The 22,757-nt window shown below is 37.2% G+C and overlaps 1 protein-coding gene across 14 annotated transcripts in view; it reads left to right on the top strand.

The window, feature by feature from the left end:
* The window catches only part of MGA (MAX dimerization protein MGA), a 173,705-nt gene that overhangs the window by 116,182 nt on the left and 34,766 nt on the right, over positions 1–22,757 (top strand). For all 14 annotated transcript variants that reach the window (XM_032856766.1, XM_032856765.1, XM_032856774.1 and 11 more), the window contains exons 6-9: positions 2,252–2,383; positions 2,607–2,711; positions 4,187–4,851; positions 6,357–6,702. In XM_032856766.1, the coding sequence (XP_032712657.1) occupies positions 2,252–2,383; positions 2,607–2,711; positions 4,187–4,851; positions 6,357–6,702 (1,248 nt within the window). The remainder of the gene's footprint in view (positions 1–2,251; positions 2,384–2,606; positions 2,712–4,186; positions 4,852–6,356; positions 6,703–22,757) is intronic.

Genomic DNA, 22,757 nt, shown 5'->3' with positions numbered 1-22,757 from the left:
ATAATTACCTTTTTTAAAAAGATGTTTATTTCTTTGACAGAGCACAAGCACAAGCAGGGGGTGCAGCAGAGGGAGAGGGAGAGGCAGGCTCCCTACTGAGCAGGGAACCTGACGGGGCAGGGGGTGGCAGGGCTTGATCCCAGAAGTCTGGGATCATGACCCAAGCTGAAGGCAGACACTTAACTGACTGAGCCACCCAAGGCACCCCTAATTATAATTTTATGTGCCATTACACAAGAAGTATTCAGAATAACTAAGTGTATCATTAACCTTTTTAGTAGTAAATATCAGACTGTACAGATGACATAGAAGATAAATTTATTAAAGAGTAGCAGATGACTTACACAATCTCTTGAAAAGCCAGAAAAACACACTCTGGGACTGTGCAATAGGGAAAAATGCCCACATTACTTTTATTGAATGTTCATATAAGCAGTCCCACAACATTGGACAAGCACCACCATTTTCAGTATGGACACTGCACACAGTATGCATACAGCTAGAAGTAACCAAGGTCCTGCCTCTAAAAATTCCTTACTTGGCCAAACACCATCACCCTCATTCACATAGTTCTGCATAGTATCCCTTCATGGTACTCTTGCCCAAATTGAAGTCTTTCATGGTACAGTTGATTGGCAAAACCTGTGTTACATGTCTGCACATAAACTGCAAGGGAAGGTAGAAAGTGAGTTTTTCCTAATACCTACCTTGAAGAGGTTGGGGTTATAATGGAGAAAAGTAACAGCTAGGGAAAAGGTGTTCTAATATTTTGGACAGCCACAAGTATGTTGAGCACTCACAATCCAGTACAATTGAAAGATGAGTATGCCCTGTTATATAGCAATTCCATTCCTGATTAAATGCTACAAGGAAAAGCTAAATGCACTAGAGAAGCTCTTACACATCATCTGTGTGATGCACATTCTTTTTTTTTTTTTAATTATATTTATTTATTTGACAGCGAGGGAGAGAACACCAGGAGGGGGAGTGGGAGAAGGAGAAGCAGGCTTCCCGCTGAGCAGGGAGCTGGTTGGATGTGGGGCTTGATACCAAGACCCTGGGATCATGACCTGAGCCAAAGGCAGATGCTTAGGGACTGAGCCACCCAGGTGCCCTGTGATACACGTTCTTGTACACAATGAATAATTACATGGGTGCATTGCTTGTAATTGTTAAAAAAGTAGGAAAAAAATGGGTGAAGGGAGCTGGGAGATACAGGCTTTCAGTAAGGGATGAGTAAGTCACAGGGATGCAAGGTACAGTGTAAAGAATATAGTTAATGGTATTTTAATGTTGTGTGTACTCAAAAAAATAAAAAAAAAATTAGAAAACAACCTAATTCTCATCTGTAGGGGAATGGTGAATAAATTGGGTAGTACTATATATTCATTATCTGGAGTAGTGTACGGTGGTGAAAATAAATGGTCCAGAGATAAATCTGTCAGCATAGATGAATCTCCGTCATAAAATGTTAAGGGAGGGGGAGAGCTCACCAAAACCTCTAAAAGGATATGTTGAGTAAATATTTTCCCAAAAGATTACCTCTTAATCTACAAATAAGTTATAATATTTATAGGCTCAGCTAACCATAAACAACACTAATGGATTACTAGGGAATTAGAAACCATAATTCGGGCCAGAAGCTTAGTCAATGGTAGATTTGTATTAAAAGTCCTAGAAAGTCTCTGGATCACAAAGGATCTTAATTCTGCTATGTTTATGTATTAGTTTTCTATTGTTGCTTAACAAATTAGTGTAAACTTAGGACATACTGTTTCATTTACTTTCGATCGGGAGTTTGGACATGGCTTAACTGGGTCTTCTGCTTCGTGTCTCACAGTGCTTCAGTCAAAATGTCAGGTCTGGTTTCTCCTCAGAGGCTTGACTTGGGAGGATTCTGCTTCCAGTTTCCCTCAGGTTGTTGGCAGAATTTATATCTTTGCAGCTTTAGCAAGATGGGTGATACATGCACCCATAGTTTCATAAACACCAAATCATGTACATCCCATCCCTTTTGCCACTTTTTGTATGTTAGAAATAAAATAAAGGTCCTGTCTGCACTTAAGGGAGGGGGAGGAGGGAGGAGTACAGAAATATGTAGTATTAAGAGGTAAGGATCATGGGTCGCCTTAAAGTCTGTCTCCTACTTTTTATTTTTATTTCATTTCTGCTTTTCACTCCCATTTTACCCTCTCCTCACACCTCAGAAGTTTAAAAAAAGAATGTAATTTGTGTTTCTTTTTCCTTGTAGTGGGCTTAAAATTGAATTCAGTGGATCCGACAATGAGCATTGATCTTAAATATTTGGGAGTACAGCTACCTTTGGCTCCAGCCACTAGCTTTCCTTTCTGGAACCTTACCGGAACCAATCCTGCCTCTCCTGGTGAGTGTGTGGCATTTGTAAAATCAAAGTTGTGAGATAATTAAAAAACTGCCTTTGTTAGAGACATTTAGGATATTCTAAGGTAGATTTTTTTGCCTAGTGGCATAGTCTTAATGATTTATACATTTAAGATTAAGTTTTTTTGTGATTAAGTTTTGTTAACTAATTAGATATTAAATATTGACTTGAATTTTGGTAATCTCTTTTACTTTTTCTTTTATAGATGCTGGGTTTCCCTTTGTTTCTAGGACAGGGAAGACCAATGACTTCACCAAAATCAAGGGATGGAGGGGAAAGTTACATAGTGCTTCTGCATCTAGGAGTGAAGGTAATCAGCTTTTTAAAAAACTGTAAATGTGTTCTGAAACACGTGGCCAAAAAGTTAAAAGTAAGATTTGTTTTTTTTTCTTCATCTTTTCTTTATATGCTTTAAAATACAGGGCAAATAAATTGCTTGCTAATGTCTGTTCATTTCCTATGTTCCATATCCCTAACCATGTCAGGCTTAAATAATCCATGCACCTCTTTTATTTTATGTTTTATTTTTTAAATTTTTAAAAAATTTAAAAATTTAAATTATTTTTTGTTTTTATTATTATTATTACTATTATTATTTTTATTTTTTATTAACATATAATATACTATTTGCCCCAGGGGTACAGATCTGTGAATCATTAGGCTTACACATTTCACATCTCTCACGGTAGCATATACCCTCCCCAACCTGCACCCTCTTTTCAGTTGTACTGCCTTTCTGTTACTCCTACAGTTACTTTTTTAATTTTCATTTTTTAGAAAAGCTTGATGGACTGAGCCACCTGCAGTTACCATAATCATCATTCTCAAGTATTACTTCAGAACTGTATACTTTAGAACTATAGAGTGATTCTTGACAGCATTACAGTCCAAGGAAAACTTCTAACCCAAACATTTTGACTGTGTGCCTGTTGGTCTCCTTTCTTAGTGCTTTTCCCGTTGTAGTTACTTGCGGTTTTACATTCTAGCCAGATAAATTTATCATATATCCAATATAGTTTTTCTCATCTTTGAATCTCTCCACAGTGTTACAATAATATAATGGCTTGTCTGTCTACTACATTTGCTTTTTCATTCCTTAAAAACTAAATTTTAGGGGCGCCTGTGTGGCTCAGTGGGTTAAAGCCTCTGCCTTCGGCTCAGGTCATGATCCCAGGGTCCTGGGATCGAGCCCCGCATCAGGCTCTCTGCTCAGCAGGGAGCCTGCTTCCTCCTCTCTCTCTGCCTGCCTCTCTGCCTGCTTGTGATCTCTCTCTGTCAAAGAAATAAATAAAATCTTTAAAAAATAAAACAAAACAAAAACTAAATTTTATACTTCTCTTTTTGTGCCCTCACCTCTTCCCTTGTGTTTTATATTAGAGTCCAGGTACTACAGTCTGTTAAATAATCTCTTGGTTTGTTCTGTTGAAGTTTGACTTAAGTATATTTTTTGTTCTTATGTTTTTACTTAAATGTGGTTTCTCTGCTAAGGTCATAAGTTGTCAAAGTTGTAGACTCTTAATGTTAATTTATTGTTAGTATTTCACCAAAATTAATGTAAATATATGTAATGAGATGGTTTTAGATAATCGTTTTAATGTAATGAATGTATGATTCCATCTCTTCATTTGGTTTATTAATATTATATTGTTTTTCCTATGTTTAGAAGATTAAGGTCAGTTGAGAAGATTCAGTAGCTTATAACTTAATGCTCTTGGCATTTTTTAGTTTATTTTTCTGAAGATCTGCCATATATTTCTTTAAGTATCTGCATCTCTTTATTTCTAGGTGGAAATTCAGAAGGTCCACTGAAAAACCGTTCTGCTTTCTGCAGTGATAAACTAGATGAGTACTTGGAAAATGAAGGCAAACTGATGGAAACCAGTATGGGTTTCTCTTCTAATGCTCCTACATCTCCTGTGGTATACCAGCTTCCCACCAAGAGTACCAGCTATGTACGAACACTTGACAGTGTACTAAAGAAGCAATCTACCATTTCCCCTTCTACCTCCTACTCTTTGAAGTCTCATTCTGTGCCCCCTGCCTCTCGAAAGGCAAAGTCTCAAAACAAACAGGCAACTTTTGGTGGCCGAACTAAATCATCTTATAAATCCATTTTACCCTACCCTATTTCACCAAAGCAGAAACACACTCAAGTGATTCCAGGAGATAAGGTTGCCAAGAATTCTTCAAGTACTATCTCAGAAAATCAGGTGAATAACTTTGTTGTGCCAACTTTAGATGAAAATACATTTCCAAAGCAAATTAGTTTGCGGCAGGCACACCAGCAGCAGCAGCAGCAACAACAACAGGGAACTCGCCCACCAGGCTTGTCTAAATCCCAAGTGAAGCTAATGGACCTGGAAGACTGTGCACTTTGGGAAGGAAAACCAAGGACCTATATCACTGAAGAGCGAGCAGATGTATCCTTAACAACTCTGCTTACTGCTCAAGTAAGTATCTGTTGGTTTTTTTAGAAGTGTATTAGTTCATGGTTGGAAAGAATTAGGTTAGTAAGGGGAAATATGTATGGGTTTTTTGGCGGAAGGATAGGCCATTTAGTTACCTTAGTGATAGGATAATTAAGGAGATTCTCTTGGTTTCTGTATTTGTTGTTCTTAACTAGACACCTTAGTGTAGATCCCCTCCTGCCAGTAGAGGGAGACAGTACAGTTGTGCTTTTGGATAATGTCTTTCACCTTGTATGAAGTCAGCTGTCCATTATGAAAATCTCTAATTTCATTCTCTAGCATGTGGGCAAGTGTGTTTGCTAATCTTGTTAAAACCGCTTTGAAAGTTCTCCTTAAAAGTACTACATTTCAGAAAATTTTTAAAAATTATAGACCTGTGGAGAAAAAGCTTTTGTGTTTTATAAAATTTTATATTGAGACTTTTTCACTTACTGATTTACCTGTCTTAACAGCCTCTGGTGCACATGAAATGATACAACAGCATGTGACTAATTTTTTTTTTTTTTTTTTTGGTCATGAAATTTGTGTACCTTACCTTCCATTTTTAAATTATGTGACTGAATTCTAGACCTGAAGATGATCAGATGTTTGGATTAAATACACAATGTGTCCTTTATTATCAGTCATTCCTAAAGACTGTTATGTACATATTATCCCATTCCCTTTCTATTAGTTACTGGAAAGCAGGTGTCCGCAAAGTATTTTAGTAAAGGGCCAGGTAGTAAATATTTTAGGCTTTGTAGGCCATACACACTCTGTTGCATTTACTCATCTCTGTTCTTAAAATGCCACAGGCGTTTTGTGTTCCAGTAAAACTTTATGAAACAGGCCGGGTTTGGCCTGTGCGTCTTGTCAACCCCTGCCTTTGAACATTACGTGTGATTTCTTTTTTTTTTTTAAGATTTTATTTCTTGATTTGACAGAGAGAGACCGATGTGGAGCTCATCCCCGGCATGACCTGAGCCAAAGGCAGATGCTTAACCACTGAGCTGTCCAGGTGCCCTGCACGTTACATGTGATTTCCATTGAGAATAGATTGATCGCTGTTGATATTCTGGCTCATAGTTAATTTAAATATTCTCTTGACTTGGGGCGCCTGGGTGGCTCAGTGGGTTAAAGCCTCTGCCTTTGGCTTGGGTCATGATCTCGGGGTCCTGGGGTCGAGCCATGCATCGGGTTCTCTGCTGAGCCGGGGAGCTTGCTCCCCCCAGACTCCCCACCTGCCTCTCTGCCTACTTGTGATCTCTCTGTCAAACAAATAAATAAAATATTTTTAAAAAATTTCTCTTGACTGCGCTGTGCTTTAGAAAGGCAGATTGTTCAGAGTCCTGGTTATATTTATGTTCTTCTTTAAATATACTGCTAATCTTGTGCTATTGGTACTGAGTGTTCAGAGTCCAAAAAGGCAGACCAGTATATGACTTGTAAGTTGTGGGTGGTGTTGGGGCATGATTCAGTAGATTTACAATTCTTTATTTTAACTTTAGGCATCTCTCAAAACTAAACCCATCCACACAATCATAAGGAAACGAGCCCCTCCATGCAACAATGACTTCTGTCGATTGGGTTGCGTGTGTTCCAGTCTAGCTTTGGAGAAGCGCCAGCCTGCTCACTGCCGCCGACCAGACTGCATGTTTGGCTGCACTTGTTTGAAAAGAAAAGTTGTGCTTGTTAAAGGAGGATCCAAAGCTAAGCATTTCCAGAGGAAAGCTGCTCATCGTGACCCAGTATTTTATGATGCTTTGGGAGAGGAACAACGAGAAGAAGAAGAGGGAGTCAGGGAGGAGGAAGAACAATTGAAAGAGAAAAAGAGGAGGAAGAAGCTAGAATACAGTGAGTATTAACTGAGAATTAAAAGTGTGTATAGTTTTATTTTTTTAGAACAGTTTGGTTATTTCAGATATTACTGTTACTTATTTTAATCCTTTAATCAGTGGTCTAGTAAGAATTTTGAGAAATTCTTATTATCCTTAAATGCTCTTTCTTTGTGGCTTGTGTGATAATGTTTGTGTGTACACACACACACACATACACCTTTTTAAAATAGAATTTTTCTTTTGAAGGTGGCTTTTTTGTGCTCCACTGGACTCCTTCATTTGGACTTCCAGAATGCCTTTGAAACTTCTATTTTTCTGTGTCTCCCTTCTCTTCCTATGTTATTTGAATACACAGATGATCAGTATAATCCATCATTCCCCCCTCCAGCTTTTATTGAGGTATAATTGACAAGTACCCTTGCATATGTTTTAAGTGTACAATATGATGATTTGGCATAGGTATACATTATGACATGATTATCACAGTCAAGTCAACTAATCCATCTCATTATTTTCTAAATGAAGAGTTTTGTAACAAGACCCTTTGGTCCTGGTTTGAGCCATTAACCAGGTGATTAGAGTTTTGGTGACAGGATAAGGGCATAACTGAGTTAAGCATTATGTACTATTTTGAAAAGCTTGTTTTTCCTTTTTTGATAAAATAGTCTGTAGACCCACCAAATTACATACTAAATCATTCTTGATTTTTTTCCTTTCTACTGTATCTTTTTATTTTGTTCAAATACATTGAATATATTTTTGCCATACAATTGAATAGTTTTTTGCTTCTTAGTTTATTAGGAGACTAAATTCCTTTTTTGGCAGTTTAGATTTGCATTCACTGTTGATTACCACATACTTATTTAAGTCATAATAGATGTTTAATATTTCAGTGTATGTTCTTCCAGGATTTTCTGTTAATAGACTTGTGTGCATACATACATGTTTCTGTAGAAATGGAATTGTTCTGTATGTGGTGTCATAACCTTTAGAAATCTGGTATCATAAAGTCATGTTTTGTTTTCCGTATATAGACCATACAATATAAATCTATATTACAGTTTTAGTTTAAATGGCTTCATGTTATTACAGTCCTTTTGGTCAGACATTCAGCCTTTTTATATTTTCTTTATTATAAACAGTACAATCATGATAGGCTATTAAAAGTGGAATTGCTGTGGCAGTGATAGCACTTTGAAGGTTTATAGATGTTTCTGGAGTTGTACCAAGGTACACATTTACCAATAGTTGGATAGTGCTGGATTTTCTGTGCTCTTAACTGGATAGTTCACCTGATAGGCAGAAATTGATACTTTGTTTTAAAATTTATAGTTTTTCAAGTAATAGGTTTATTGACCATTTGTCATAAACTTGCTTCTGTAAATTTGACTTTTTGAATTCTTTGCTTTTATTGGAGCACCTGTGTTTTTCCCTGCATTACTTTTTTTTATTTTTTTAAGATTTTTTTTTATTATTTATTTGACAGAGATCACAAGTAGGCAAAGAGGCAGGCATAGAGAGAGGAGGAAGCAGGCTCCCAGTCGAGCAGAGAGCCCGATGTGGGGCTTGAACCCAGGACCCTGAGATCATGACTTGAGCCAAAGGCAGAGGCTTAACCCACTGAGCCACCCAGGTGCCCCTCCCTGCATTACTTTTAAGAATTTAATTATTTATTTGACAGAGAGAGAGAACACAAGCAAGGGGAGTGTCAGGCAGAGGGACAAGCAGGCTTTCCTCTGCCCCAGAGCAGGGAACCTGATGTGGGACTCAATCCCAGGATCCTGAGATCATGACGTGAGCCAAAGGCAGCCGCTTAAATGGCTGAGCCACCCAGGCTCCCCCTGTTCCCTACATTTCCAAGAGCTTCATTTTTCACAGGTTATAATTTTGTAATTTATATTTTAGCTTTGTTAATAGTTCTTCCCTATTCCCTCACTTGCTCTGAAAAAGAAAAAAGCAGGGATGGTTAAGTCTAGTGGTCTTTTTAAAAAATTTTTTATGGTTTCTGTGTTTAGAGTGTTGTTTAGAATGTATTTCTTCATCTGCAAGATTTAAAAAAAATACTGATTAGATTAATAAAGGGCTTAAAATAAACACGATCTAGAATTTATTTGATGTGAAATTTGTAGTAGGAAATCTTTTTTCTGCAATACGGCTAGGCAGTTTTCCCATGACTTACTGAGAAGAAATACTTTCCCTACTGGCTTAAAATGTCACCAGTCATGTAGTAAATTAAAAAATATTTATGTCTGTGTCTGTTTCTGATTTTTTGCTATTTTGTGATCAGTGCCAGGCTGTTCTAACTGCCATGTCAGTGTTTAAGATATTGCCTCCATATACCTAAATGATCTTTATATAAATAAGATTAAAAAGGTTTAAAATGAAATAAAATATAGGAGTATTAGTTTAGTTTTATCTGTATCTCCTGAGTTTTTCCCCATTTTGCACTTTTAAAGCAGTACTTTTCCATTTCAAAGTAACAAGAATAAGCTCTAGGAGACGCATAAGAATGAAAACTGCGTATCTGTTAGGCTTTATTAGTTTGCTTTCTTGGTTAGTGTATTTACCCTGTGTCTTATTCTTGACCTGAGTTAACTCCAAAAGCTAGCCAGTTATCAAAGTATTTTTTTTGTTTTTCTCACTGGTATTAGACCATTATTAAAAAAAAAAAAACATGCCTTACTGTGTTCTAGGAGCCATCAATTTTCCTGTACTGTTAGGGAAGATGAGGAAAGGAGGGAAGATATTTTTGTTACAACTGCTATGGAAAAGGAATAGAAATAGGGGAGAGTTCTTAGAGGCAAAATGTTGCTGAAACCAAAACCAAACAAAAATGTACATAAAAACTGGAAGAAGATGAAGAAATCTTTTAGTCTGTTTTGAAAAAACAGGTGAGGGGGGAAAAAAAAGGATGATTTAGAGAAGTTATAGAGGTAAGAAAATGAGAGAGAAAATACTCAAATGATAGAAAAAAGTATCTCTAAAGGACATGAAATTTCAGATTTAAAGGGTCCCCTGAATAGCAGGCAATAATAACCATCTAGACATGTGTTTCTTACATTTGTAACATCAAGAATAAAGAGGATATCCTGAACTGTTTTAAAGAGAAACCACTTTGCCTAGGAAGGATTTAAAATCCATTTGAGGGGCGCCTGGGTGGCTCAGTGGGTTAAAGCCTCTGCCTTCGGCTCAGGTCATGATCCCAGGGTCCTGGGATCGAGCCCAGCGTCGGGCTCTCTGCTCGGCGGGGAGCCTGCTTCCCTTCCTCTCTCTGCCTGCCTCTCTGCCTACCTGTGATCTCTGTCTGTCAAATAAATAAATAAAATCTTTAAAAAATAAAATAAAAACAAAATAAAATCCATTTGATGTTGAAGAGATCATCTTCAGTAATTTATACTGGATTAAAAAAATTAATTAATTTATTTTTCCATCTTGGTTAAGTGTACTCTTTAATCCCATCCCTATCTCCCCCCCCCCAGCTTCTCCTCTGATAACCATCTGTTCTCTATAGTTAAGAGTCTGTTTCTTGTTTTGTCTTTTTTGTTTTCTTTGCTTATTTATTTTGTTTCTTAAATTCTACATATGAGTGAGCTCATACGGTATATGTCTTCCTTTGAATGACTGATGTCACTTAGCATAATACTGTCTGACACCATCCATGTTGTTGCAGATGTCAAGATTTCATTTTTTCTTATGGCTGAATAATATTTCATAGTATATATACATACCACATCTTCTTTATCCATTCATCAGTCAGTGGACACTTGGGCTGTTTCCATAATTTGGCTGTTGTAAATAATGCTATTAATGTAGGGGCGGATGAATCCCTTTGATTTAGTGTTTCTGTAGTTTTTGAGTAAGTATCCCGTAGTGTGATTCCTGGATCAGAAGGTAGTTCTGTTTTTAACTTTATGAGGAACCTCCATATTGTTTTTCAGAATGGCTGTACCAGTTTACATTCCCACCAACAGCGCAAGAGGGTTCCTCCCCCCCCCACATTATCTTCAACACTTGTTGTTTCTTATGTTTTTGATTTTAGCCATTCTGACAGGTGTGAGGTGATAACCTCATTGTAGTTTTGATTTGCATTTTCCTGATGATAAATGATATTGTGCATCTTTTCATGTTCTCTTGGGGTGTCCCTCTTTATGCAGTGCACTCTATGAGGGTTATATCATTTATATCTTAAAACCTGTTGTAAGAGGGATTTCCATTTTACAAATGTACTAGTTGTGTGCTTAGAGAGTTTATGTAACTTGTTCCCCAAAGTCAGCTTGGTTTTAAAGGAGTGATAGAGATTTGAACCCAAGTTTTTCTGACTTGAAAGTCTTCATTTTTTTTTTCCTAGTGTATAAAATAATGATTTTTGAAATTTGGCCTTCACCTGATTACCATCCATTTACCCTTTTGTTCGTTAAAAAAAAATGCTGCTGATGTAAAGGCACTGTGCTTAGCTGCTGTGGGAGGGACCAAGAGAAAGGATAAAAACATGACATTCCTGCTTTCTTAGCCTGCTTAGAGTTTTGTTGGAGATGTGTCTCTGTGTACAAGTTAACTATCTAAAGGGAAGATAATAAAATTGATACCTGATTAGGAAAAAAGGAGAACATACAAATTACCAATATATCAGGAATGAAAAATGGCATCACTAAAGACATTCAAAGGTTAGTAGGGAACAATTTAATGCCAATAAGTTAGATGAAATGGACTAATTCTTTGTTAGATGCAAAGCTACCAAACTCACTCAAGAAGAAATAAGTAACTGCTTACTCCTATACATATGAACTTGCAGTGAAAAACTGCACAGTAATGGCGGTGGTCCAGATGCCTTCACTGGTGAATTCTCAAACATTTAGGGAAGAAATAATGCCCATTTTATTTAAATGCTTCCATAAAATGATCTCATTCTGCGAGACCGGCATTACCCTGATGCTCAGACCAGAAAAAGACATTACAAGAAAATGGTAGAGTACATTCTCTCATGAATATATGTACAGATGATAAATACAGTTTTAACATACCAAATCCAGGAATATATTTAAAGAATAATACATCATGACCAAGTGGATTTACCACAGTGGTGCATGGTTGATTTAACATTTGAAAATGATCAGCATTGTTCACCGTTATCGTAATAGACTTTAAAAAAAAAAAAGGCCATATTACCATTTCTTTTTTTTTTGTTTAAGATTTTATTTATTCATTAGCGAGAGAGTGTGTGCACACGCATGAGGGGAGGAGCAGAGGGAGATGGAGCAGCAGACTCCTCCTCAACCCAGGGCTCAATCCTGGGACTCCAAAAACATGACCTGAGCAGAAAATTGACAAAATCCGTTTCTGGTAAAAATTCTTAAGCATAGTAGAAGGAAACGTTCCCAATCTGCTAAAGAGTATCTATGAAAAACTATACGAACAGCATATTAATTGTGAAAGAGAGCTTTCCCCAGTGATTAGGAATGAGGAAAATGTCCTCTTTTGCCTTGTCTATTTAAAATTGTATTAGGCATCCTTGTCAGTGCAGTTAAGGCATGAAAAAGAAAATGTATCCAGATTGGAAAGAAAGAAGTAAAATTTGTTTTATTCTTAGACTGGAAAATCCTAAGGAATCTATAAAAATACTACTAGAACTATGTTAGTTTAGCGAGTTTATAACATACAATAATATCAGTAGACAATATATTTGTATATATGCCAATAAGAACTAGAAATTGAAATAAAAAGTACCAGTTAAAATATCATCCAAATAAATCAGACACTTAAAGGATAAATCTGATAAAAGTTGCCTAAAAACCTCTTATTAAAAACTACAAAACATTGTTGAGAGCATTTTTTTTTTAAGATTTTATTTATTTATTTGACAGAGAGAGAGAGAGAGATCACAAGTAGGCAGAGCAGCAGGCAGAGAGAGAGGGGGAAGCAGGCTTCCTGCTGAGCAGAGAGCACGATGTGGGGCTTGATCCCAGGACCCTGAGACCATGATCTGAGCTGAGGGCAGCGGCTTAACCCACTGAGCCACCCAGGTGCCCCGAGAGCACTTTTTAAATAAACCTAAATAGATGGAGAGGTAGACTGTTTTTGTACATCTGAAGACTATCTTCGTAAATACAGTTCTCCACAGACTGATTTATAAGTAAATAAATGCTCTTCATGGGGCACATGCGTGCTCAGTTGGTTAAGCATCTACCTTCGGCTCAGGTCATGATCCCAGAGTCCCTTGCTCGCAAGGAGTCTGTTTTTCCCTCCACCCCTCACCCTGCTCTCATGCTCTCTCTCTCTCTCTCTCTCTCTCTCACACACACTCTGAAATAAATAAAATATTTAAAAAAAAAAATGCTCTTCCAGTGAAAATCCCAGCAGGGTTTTCTTGGTAAAAATTTTCAAGTTGTTTGTAAAATTTATATGGAAAAACAAAGAACTGAGAATGGCTGTTTGATAAACAATTTCAATAAAGCACGTAGTTGGTAGAGTTACACTACCAGATTTTAAGACCTACTATAAAGCTGAAGGATTTGGGATAAAGACTTATACATTAGTGAGACAGAACAGAGAATTCAGAAGTTGATACACGTAAATACAAAGCCAGTGAATTCAATGAATTTTTGGCACAGTGCCAAGTCAGTTTAATGAGGAAATGATCTCAACAAATGGATGTGAAGCAATTTGATAGCTAGAAACTGCTCTCTTCCTGCCTCCAAAAATAAAATGACAACCTCAGTCATGACTTTATATATAAAAATTATGTCAAGATTTAAGAGTTAATGTCTTAGATTAAGTGTAAGTGCTTTAAAGTATACAATGTATAGAAGAAAATAAAGAGAAATACCCTTTGTGATCTGTGACTCATAAAGATTTCTAAAATTGGATACCAGAACAATCATTAATGTAAAAAATGTAATGAAATTGAATTTCTCAAGATTAAAAACTTGCTTTTCAGAAGACCTGTTAAAATTAAAAGATAAGTCATAAACTAAGAGAAATACTATAGAAAATATGCAGCCAACATAGGACCTGTATCTGTAATAAAGAATTTTTTTAAAAAGATTTTATTCATTGAGAGAGCACGAGTTTTTTGGGGGGAGGGGGAGCGGGCAGAGGGAGAAGCAGAGCCTGCTGAGCAGGTTAACCCAACTTAGAGCCGGATCCCAGGACCCCAAGATCACGACTGGAGCCGAAGTCACATGTCCAACTGACTGTGCCACCCAGGTGGCCCGTGTCTGTAATAAAGAAAAGACAATATAAGCAGGAGGTACACAAACAGAAGATCAGGCACATGAAAAGTTATCAGTAGTCATTAAAAAATGCTTTATTAAAGCCACGAGGAGGCTCTCTGCTCTTCCCTGATTAACAGATAGCCTCATCTTCTGGTGCAGTGCCAGCCTTGTCCCCAAGACATGATGGTGAAGGCTGGAGTAAACAGGCTTTGGCTGGCCTCCTCAGAGGGCATCCTGGGCCACATCGAGGACAAGATTGTGTCCTGCATCTTTAACACTGACACCCAGTCTTCCACCCTTGCTCATTTTCTGGTATGAGAATGAATTTGGCTACAAGAATCAGGTGGTGGACCTTATGGTCTGCATGGCTTCCAAGGAGTAACAGCCCCAGAAAGAGCAAGAAGAGAGGGGTTGAGAATCCTTGCCCCAGCACACGGAGAATGTCTTGACCTCTATACAGTTTCTTCCCAGATCACCTGAAGAAGGGGATGGACTTAGGGAGTCCTGCCTTGTTATGTACCATCAATAAAGTGCACTGTACCCAGCTAAAAAGTACACACAAGAAGATATTAACATATACATTTAACTGGCTAAAATTAAGAAGACTGACCATACCAAGTGCTGATTAGAATATAGAGCCTATGAACTCTCTTGCATAGCTGGTGGGAATGTAAAATGGTATAGTCACTTTAGAGAACAGTTTGGTAGTTTCTTAAAATACTAAAAATAAGTCTGCCATACAACATAGTTATTTCACTTGTTTGCATTTATTCAACAGAAATGAAAGTGTGTGTCACATAAAATCTTATATTTGGGCACTCATAACAACTTTATTTTTAATAGCAAGAAAATTGCAAACAGCCAAGGTGTCCCTCAACAGGTGAATGGATAAAGACATTTGGTATAGAAAGAAACAGTGGAATACTACTCAGCAGAAAGATGAAACAAACTATTGATATACTCAGCAACAAGGATCAGTCTCAGAATAATTATGCTGGTTGATAAGCAGTTGGCTTCAACCTTTCCCCCAAGTTAACATTTCTATTCTATGTTAAGAAAGAAAAAAAAAAAACAACAACAAAACCTAATATAGAACTGTGTTTGCCTAGACAGGGTTGGGATGGATGTTGGAGGCAGAGGGAAAGATGGAGGGATTGTATAAGAAGTTTATCCAGTTACAATTACAAGGACATCTTGGAGTTGATGTTACCTTTAATTGTTGTGATGGTTTCACAGTGGTATATGTATGTCAGAGTTCATTAAGTTGAATGTGTGGTATTATATGTTATAGATCAATAGAGCTATAAGAGAAAAAAAGGAAAAACACGTTTACTTATAGGACTGTTGGCTGTTTGATATGGAAAAATGGGAAATTTATTGTTAAATTTTTACTTATCTTTACACAGGGATACAGTGTTAATCTCAAATGATAGAACATTTAAAAACATTAGTAAGATTAAAGGAGAGAAATTTTATGATACTAGCAAATGCTGTAAAAATTAAAATTCAACATCCATTCTTTAGAAAAACTTTTATTGTGGTAGAATACATTCATCATAAACTTTACTATCTTAACCATTTGTTGTTGTTGTTTTAAAGATTTATTTGACACAGAGAGAGAGAGAGGGAGAGAGAGAGAGAGACAGTGAAAGAGGGAACACAAACAGGGGAAGTGGGAGAGGGAGAAGCAGGCCTTCCGCTGAGCAGGGAACCTGATGTGGGGCTGATCCCAGGACCCTGGGATCATGACCCGAGCTGAAGGCAGACACTCAACTGACTGAGCCACCCAGGTGCCTCTATCTTAACTATTTTTAAGTGCACAGTTCAATGGTATTAAGTATACTCACACTGTTGCTAGTAACTGTTATCACCATAACTTTCCTTATGTTAAAGAGCTGAAACTGTGAATCCATTAAAACCATAACTTCTCTTTTCCCTCTTCCCCCAGCCTCTGGCAGTCACCATTTTACTTTGTCTTTATGATTTTGACCAAGTACTTCATATAAGTGGAATCATTTAGTATTTGTCTTTTTGTGACTGGTTCATCTCACTTAATATTACCTTCTTAGGGTTCACTGATGCTACAGCTTATTGTAGAATTTCCTTCCTTTTTAAAGGCTGAATAATATTCCATTGATGGACTGTACTATATTTTGCTTAACCATTCATCCATTGATGAACACTCCTGTCTTCCTCGTTTTAGCGATTTTGAATAATGCTTGTGTGTACAGGTATCTTTTTGAGATCCTGCTTTTAGTTTTTTTGGGTATATATCCAGAAGGGGAATTTTGGGATCATATTGTAATTCTTTTTTTATTTTTTTGAGGAAGTTTCCTACTGTTTCCTGTAGCATCTGTGCTATTCAATATTCCCACTAACAGTGCCCAAGGGTTCTAATTTTTCTACATCCTCACCAGCACCTTTTTTTTTTTTTAATGGTACCCATCCAGATGTGTGTGAGGTGTGGTATCTCATTATAGTTTTGATTTGCACTTCCCTGAAGATTACTGGTGTTGAGCATTTTTTCATGTGCTTATTAGCCATTTGTCTGTTTTCTCTGTAGAAATGCCTATTCAAGTTTGCTCCTCATTGTTGATCTGGGTTGTTCGGGGGTTTTTTTTTGGTTGTTGTTGAGTTTTAGGAGTTCTCTCTATATTCTGTGTATTATCTCCTACCAAAATGTGTTTTTTTGCAAATCTCCGATTCTTGGGTTACCTTTTAATTTTTTGTTTACTGTCTTTTGATAGAAAATATTAAAAAATCTTCATGACTCTTGTATTTTTTTTCTTTTGCTGTCTGTGCCTTTAATGTTGTATCCAAGAAGTGATCACCAGATCCAGTGTTATGAAGCATTTGTTTTTTCTTCTAAGAGTTTTATTGATTTAGGTCTTATATTTAGGTCCTTGATCCATTTTGAGTTAATATTTTTATATGTGGTGTTATATAAGGATCCAGTTTCACTCTTTTGCATGTGGATACCTAGTGTTCCCAGCACCATTTGTTGAAAACACTGGCCTATCCATACTGAATGATCTTGGTTGGCACTGTTGTTCAAAAATTAATTGACCATATATGCAAGGATTTATTTTTGGGCTGTCTGCTGTATTCCATTGGTCTATTTGTCTGCCTTTATGTTGGTCCTACACTGTTTTGATTATGGTAGCTTTGTAGTAAGTTTTGAAATCAGGAAGTGTGAGTACTCCAGTTTTGTTATGTTCTAAGATTTTTTTTTTGGCTAGTCATATGAGTTGAGATTCCATATGAATTTCAGAATGAATTTTTCTATTTGTGCAAAAAATGTCATTATGATTTTTTTTTTTTAAGATTTTTATTTATTTGACAGATCACAAGTAGGCAGAGAGGCAGGCAGAGAGAGGAGGAGGAGGCAGGCTCCCTGCCGAGCAGAGAGCCCAATGCGAGGCTTGATCCCAGGACCCTGGGATCATGACCTGAGCGAAGGCAGAGGCTTTAACCACTGAGCCACCCAAGCGCCCTGTCATTATGATTTTAATGAGGATTACACTGAATCGGTAGATTGCTTTGGGTAGTATTGACATTTTAATGTTAAATCTTAAAATCCATGAGCATGGGATGTGCTTCTTTTTCTGCTGTGTTTAATTTCTTTCAGAAGTGTTTTGTGGTTGTAATTGTCTAAGTCTTTATTTCCATGGAGGAATTTTGCAACAGTGTTGGTAAAGGATATTGGTCTGGTTTTTGTTAAATGTCTTTAGGTTTGGTATCAGAGTAATGTTGGCCTCATAGAATGAGTTGGGAAATGTACCCTTTTTCAGTTTTTTGGATAAGTTTTATAGTGATTGAGATATTTTTCCTTTAACTGTTCAGTAGAATTTATCAGTGAAGCTTTAAAGTCCAGGGCTTTTTGGGTAGGTTTTTGATTAGTGATTCAGTCTCCTTACTAGTTTAGGTCTGTCTGATTGGCTGTTTCCCTGGGTAGATTTTGTATTTCTAGGAATTTGTTCATTTAGGTGGTCCAGTTTGTTGGTTTACAGTTTTTTATAGTGCTCTCTTGTAATCTTTTATTTTTGTAGAATTAATTTCATTTTGGATTTAGTAATGAGTCCACTTTCTTTTTTTCTTAGTCTGTCTAGGTAAAAGTATACTAGTTTTGTTGATCTCTTTGAATAAGCAACTTTTGGTTTCATTGATTGTCTTTATTTTTCTATTACATATTTCATTTATCTCTGTTCTAATCTTTATTTTCTTTTTATTTAGTTTTGTTCCTTTTTCCTAGTTCTTTTGTTGGGTCCCCCAATAATGGGTCCATGGTCAAAGGAGCGAGACTGATACAAAGCGAAGGTCAAGCAAAGCTTTATTTCGCGCCAAGCATCAAGAATCAAACCTACCGTCAAACAGACTGTTCAGGGCGCCTCTTACAGAGAGAACGACCCCTCCCTGCCTCACAGACTAACTTTTTATAGAGCAAAGACCATGTGGTTGAACCTGGCCACACACAGGTGGCCGATGAGATTGCAACACACAGAGAAAGCTGCACAGTCATGCTAGGTCACACGCGGGTGGCCAATTGAACTACAATTCACCCCATAGTAGCTATTTGAACTAGCCTATCACCTTGGTCAGAATTAGCGCCCAAAAGATGACCAAAAGGTGGGGCCCATACTCCTTGGTAGCTAGGGAGACAATATGCATACTCCACTGATTGGATGTCTCCACCAGATCCGACTCATCCCTAGTTGGGGCTGTTCTCTCCACCTGACCTGACCCACCCTTGTATTTGGGCTTTGTTACCTGGGACTGGTTTCCCAGACTTGCTTTTAAGTAAGTTCCCCTGGGGGAGGAGGGTCAATTTAAGTTTTACTGTATAAACAACAAAATGGCTGTTCAACTGGGGTGGGGAGGCTCTGGCTGAATAGGCTCTTACACTTTAAGTTGTAAAGTTAGGTTGTTAATTTGGGAGGTCTTTCTTGTTTTTTAATGTAAGCATTTAGAGCTGCTGTGTTTTTCCTATAAAACCACTCATGCTGTGTCTGTAGTTTTGGTGTGTTGTATTTTTGTTTTCCTTTGTCTCTCAGTATCCTAATTGCCTTTGTTGATTTCTTCTTTAATCCATTGATTGTTTAAAAGTGTGTTGTTTAATATCCACAGTTTTGTGATTTATCCAGTGTTCTTTTGTTACTGATTTCTGACTTCATCCTGTCCTGGGCAGAGAAAGTAATCAATCTTTTTAAATCTCTTCAGACTTAATTTGTGACCTAACATGTGATCTATCCCAGAAGATACCCCATATGCAGTTGGAGAAGAATGTGCATTCTCTTGTTGGGTAGGGTGTTCTGTATATGCCTTTTAGATCTAGTTGGTTTGGGCACCTGGGTGGCTCAGTGGGTCAACCCTCTGCCTTCGGCTCAGGTCATGATCTCAGGGTCCTGGGATTGAGCCCCGCATGGGGCTCTCTGCTCAGCAGGTAGCCTGCTCCCCCCACCTTCCTCTCTGCCTACTTGTTATCTCTCTCTCTCTCTGTCAAATAAATAGATCTAGTTGGTTTATTATGTTGAATCCTCTGTTTCCTTGTTTTCTGTCTGGTTTTTCTATCCATTATTGTGAGTGGGGTTTTGAAGTCTCTAGCTATTATTGCAGAACTGTGTGTTTTTGCCTTTAATTCTTTTCAGTTTTTGCTTCATATATTTTGATGGGTTGTCATTAGGTATATTCATGTTTATAATTATTACTTGTTCTGGATGTATTGAAACTTTTATTAATACATAATGTTCTTTTTTTGTCTCTTGCAACTTTTTTTTTTTTTTTTTAAGATTTTATTTTGAGAGAGTGAGAGCGCCCAAGAAGGGCGAGGGGCAGAGAGTGTGGGAGAGAATCTCATGCATATTTAGTGCTGACTCTGATTCAGCTCAGTGTGGGGCCTGATCTTGAGATCATGACCCAAGCCGAAACCAAGAGTTGGATGCTTAACCGACTGAGCCACCCAGGTGCCCCAGCTTTTTTTTATTTAATATTTATTTTGTTTGATGTTAGTGCAGCCACTCCTACACTTTTTTTGGTTATCATTTTCAGGGAGTATCTTTTCCTAGCCTTTCACTTTCAGCTTGTTTGTGTCTTTGGATCTTGGGTCTTGTGTGGACAAGGTATAACTAGATCATGTGTGGGTTTTTTTTTTTTTTTTTAAAGATTTTATTTATTTATTTATTTGACAGGGAAAGAGGTCACAAGTAGGCAAAGAAGCAGGCAGGGGGTGGGAAGCAGGCTCCCTGCTGGGCAGAGAGCCTGTTGTGGGGCTTGATCCCAGGCCCTGAGATCATGACCTGAGCCAGAGGCAGAGTCATAACCCACTGAGTCACCCTGGCGACCAGATCAAGTGTTTTTATCAGTTTTTCCAGTCTGTCTTTGATGGGAGAATTTAATGCATTTACATTTAAAATAATGACTGATAGGAGGAGCTTCTGTCATTGTGCTTTCTTTTTCTTATTCATTTTGTATTTGCTGTGTATGCCTTGAAGCCTTTTTGGCCCTTAATTTCCTGCATTATTATCTTTTGTGTTTAGTAGGTATTCTGTAGTGAATTTTTCAGATTCTTTCCTCATTTTCTTTAATGTGTACTGTGTAACTATTTTCTTTGTGGTTACCATGGGATTACATTTAATATCCTAAATTTATAAGACACTAGGTTGAATTTATGTAATTTAACTTCAATAACATGCAGAAATTCTCCTTTACACCTCCATCCCTACCCTTTTCAGTTGCTTATGTCACAGTTTTACAACTTTATACATTGTTCAAAAAGACAAACTAAAACTTTAAAAAAAATACTAATTTTCCAAATTATCTAGAAAACAGAATTTCAAGTTACAAACCAAAATTAAAGTAATAATAGCTTTTACACTAATAAATTTTTTTTCCTCTTAAAAGTATTAGTCTCTTAAATCCTGTAGGAAACAAACTACAGTTACAAATCATTGTTATAATAATATTAACTTTTGTAATTACCCACGCGTTTACCTTTAGTGAGATCTTTATTTTTCCATATGGCTTTGAGTTATTGTCTAGTGTCCTTTCATTTCATCTTGCAGAATTCCTTTGGACATTTCTTGCAAGTAGGCTTAGTGGTCATGAACTTCATCAGTTTGTTTGTTTTTCAAGATTTTATTAATTTATTTGACAGTGATAGCACAACCTGGGGAGAAACAGGCTGGAGAGGGAGAAGCGGGCTCCCCGCTGAGCAGGGAGCCCAGTGACAGGCTAGATCCCATCATGACCTGACCCAAAGGCAGACAATTAATGACTGAGCAACCCAGGTGCCCCTAAATAAATAAAATCTTTATAAAGAAATTTAAATTTGTTTGGAAATGCAGAGGACCTAGAAATAGGGCTGTCTTGAACAGTGCTTGGGGGGGAGGGGATTTGCTGTATTGGATGTCAAGACATGTAAAATGACCACATACAATACAGGGTGAAACTGGCTTGGGTATAAAGTAAATAGGTTAATAGAATGGATTCAGACATATACGGACACTTAATTGGCAGAGGAATGCGGAAAGGATGATCTTTTTAAATTGTGGTAGGCTCATTGAATATGGGAAAGAATGAAACTTGTTTTATTCACTATACATAGGAATAATTTCTATGAGATTATAGACCTAATTGTGGAAAGCTGAGCAATACAACTTTCAGAAGATAATACAAGAATATTGTATTGTATACAATACAAGAATATTATATTGTATGATCTCATATTAGGAAAAGATTCTTTTTTTAAATGTTTGTTTTCAAGATTTGTATTTTCTTTTTAAGATTTTATTTGTTAGAGAAAGAGTACAGGCAGGGGGAGCAGCAAGTGGAGGGAGAAACGGGTTCTCCCTTGAGCAGGGCCCTATGTGGGACTTGATCGGGGTCAAAGGATCATGACCTGAGCTAAAGGCAGACACTTAACTGACTTGATCCAGCCAGGCGCCCTGTTTATTGTAATTGTAAGTGCCACACTAACAAATGTACCATAATGTTGTATCATGACCAAAAGGCTTATTGAGAACCCAGAAGACGTTGATAATGTTAGAGGACCTTGGTGAGATAATATTAGGAAGCATTTAAATAGAAATAAGGGAATACCACTCTTCTTGAGACAGGTTTCTGTTTTTGGCTTCTGTGGATATTCGCTGTTCTGGTTCTCCCCTTAATCCTGCCTTTGGTAGCTCTTTTTTTTCTGGGTTTTAGGTGAAGGGTAGGAGGATCCCTGGTATACTGTGAAGGGGAGCAGAGAAGTACAGTAACTTTGATCTCTAGCAGTATAAAGGAATCAAGTGCACAGTAGGCTAATAAAGTAATAAGGAATTGGTTTGTTGTTCTTGCCTTTGTGTGGAGTTAGTCCATTTTCATGGCTTCAGATGTAGTCTCTGCCACAATGACAGTTCTAATTTTTTTTTTTTAAGTTCTTACTTATTCATTAAGTAATCTCTATGCCCAAAATGGGGCTTGAACTCCTTACCCAGAGAGCAAGAGTCGCATGTTCTTCCAACTGAGCCAGCCAGGTGCCCTGACAGTTCTGATTTTTATTGTGTGCCTTGTTTGATTATGTTGCTGGCACTTCAGTCTTATATGCCCTAAAGAGAACTGAACTCTATCCTTCCCAATCAGCTCCTTTCATGAACTCCCCTATTTACTGGAACACCATTTTCCCATTTATCCACAGTTGAAACTTTAGCATTGTCTTTGATTTCCTATGAGGGATTAAGATGTCTTAAGGTATTTTAAGAGGTTTTCTTCTGAAGTACTATATTGTGTATTTAGTAGCTATTATTTTCAAAAGAAAAAGTTGAAAAGGGACCTTTACTTAGTACAATCCTTAGCTTATGGAGGCTTAGAAAAGCCTTAATGA

This window comes from Lontra canadensis, unplaced genomic scaffold (genome assembly GCF_010015895.1).
Source record: "Lontra canadensis isolate GAN:19392208 unplaced genomic scaffold, GSC_riverotter_1.0 scaffold12, whole genome shotgun sequence".
In the NCBI taxonomy this organism is placed as follows: domain Eukaryota; kingdom Metazoa; phylum Chordata; class Mammalia; order Carnivora; family Mustelidae; genus Lontra; species Lontra canadensis.
This window is presented reverse-complemented; position numbering and strand designations above follow the sequence as displayed.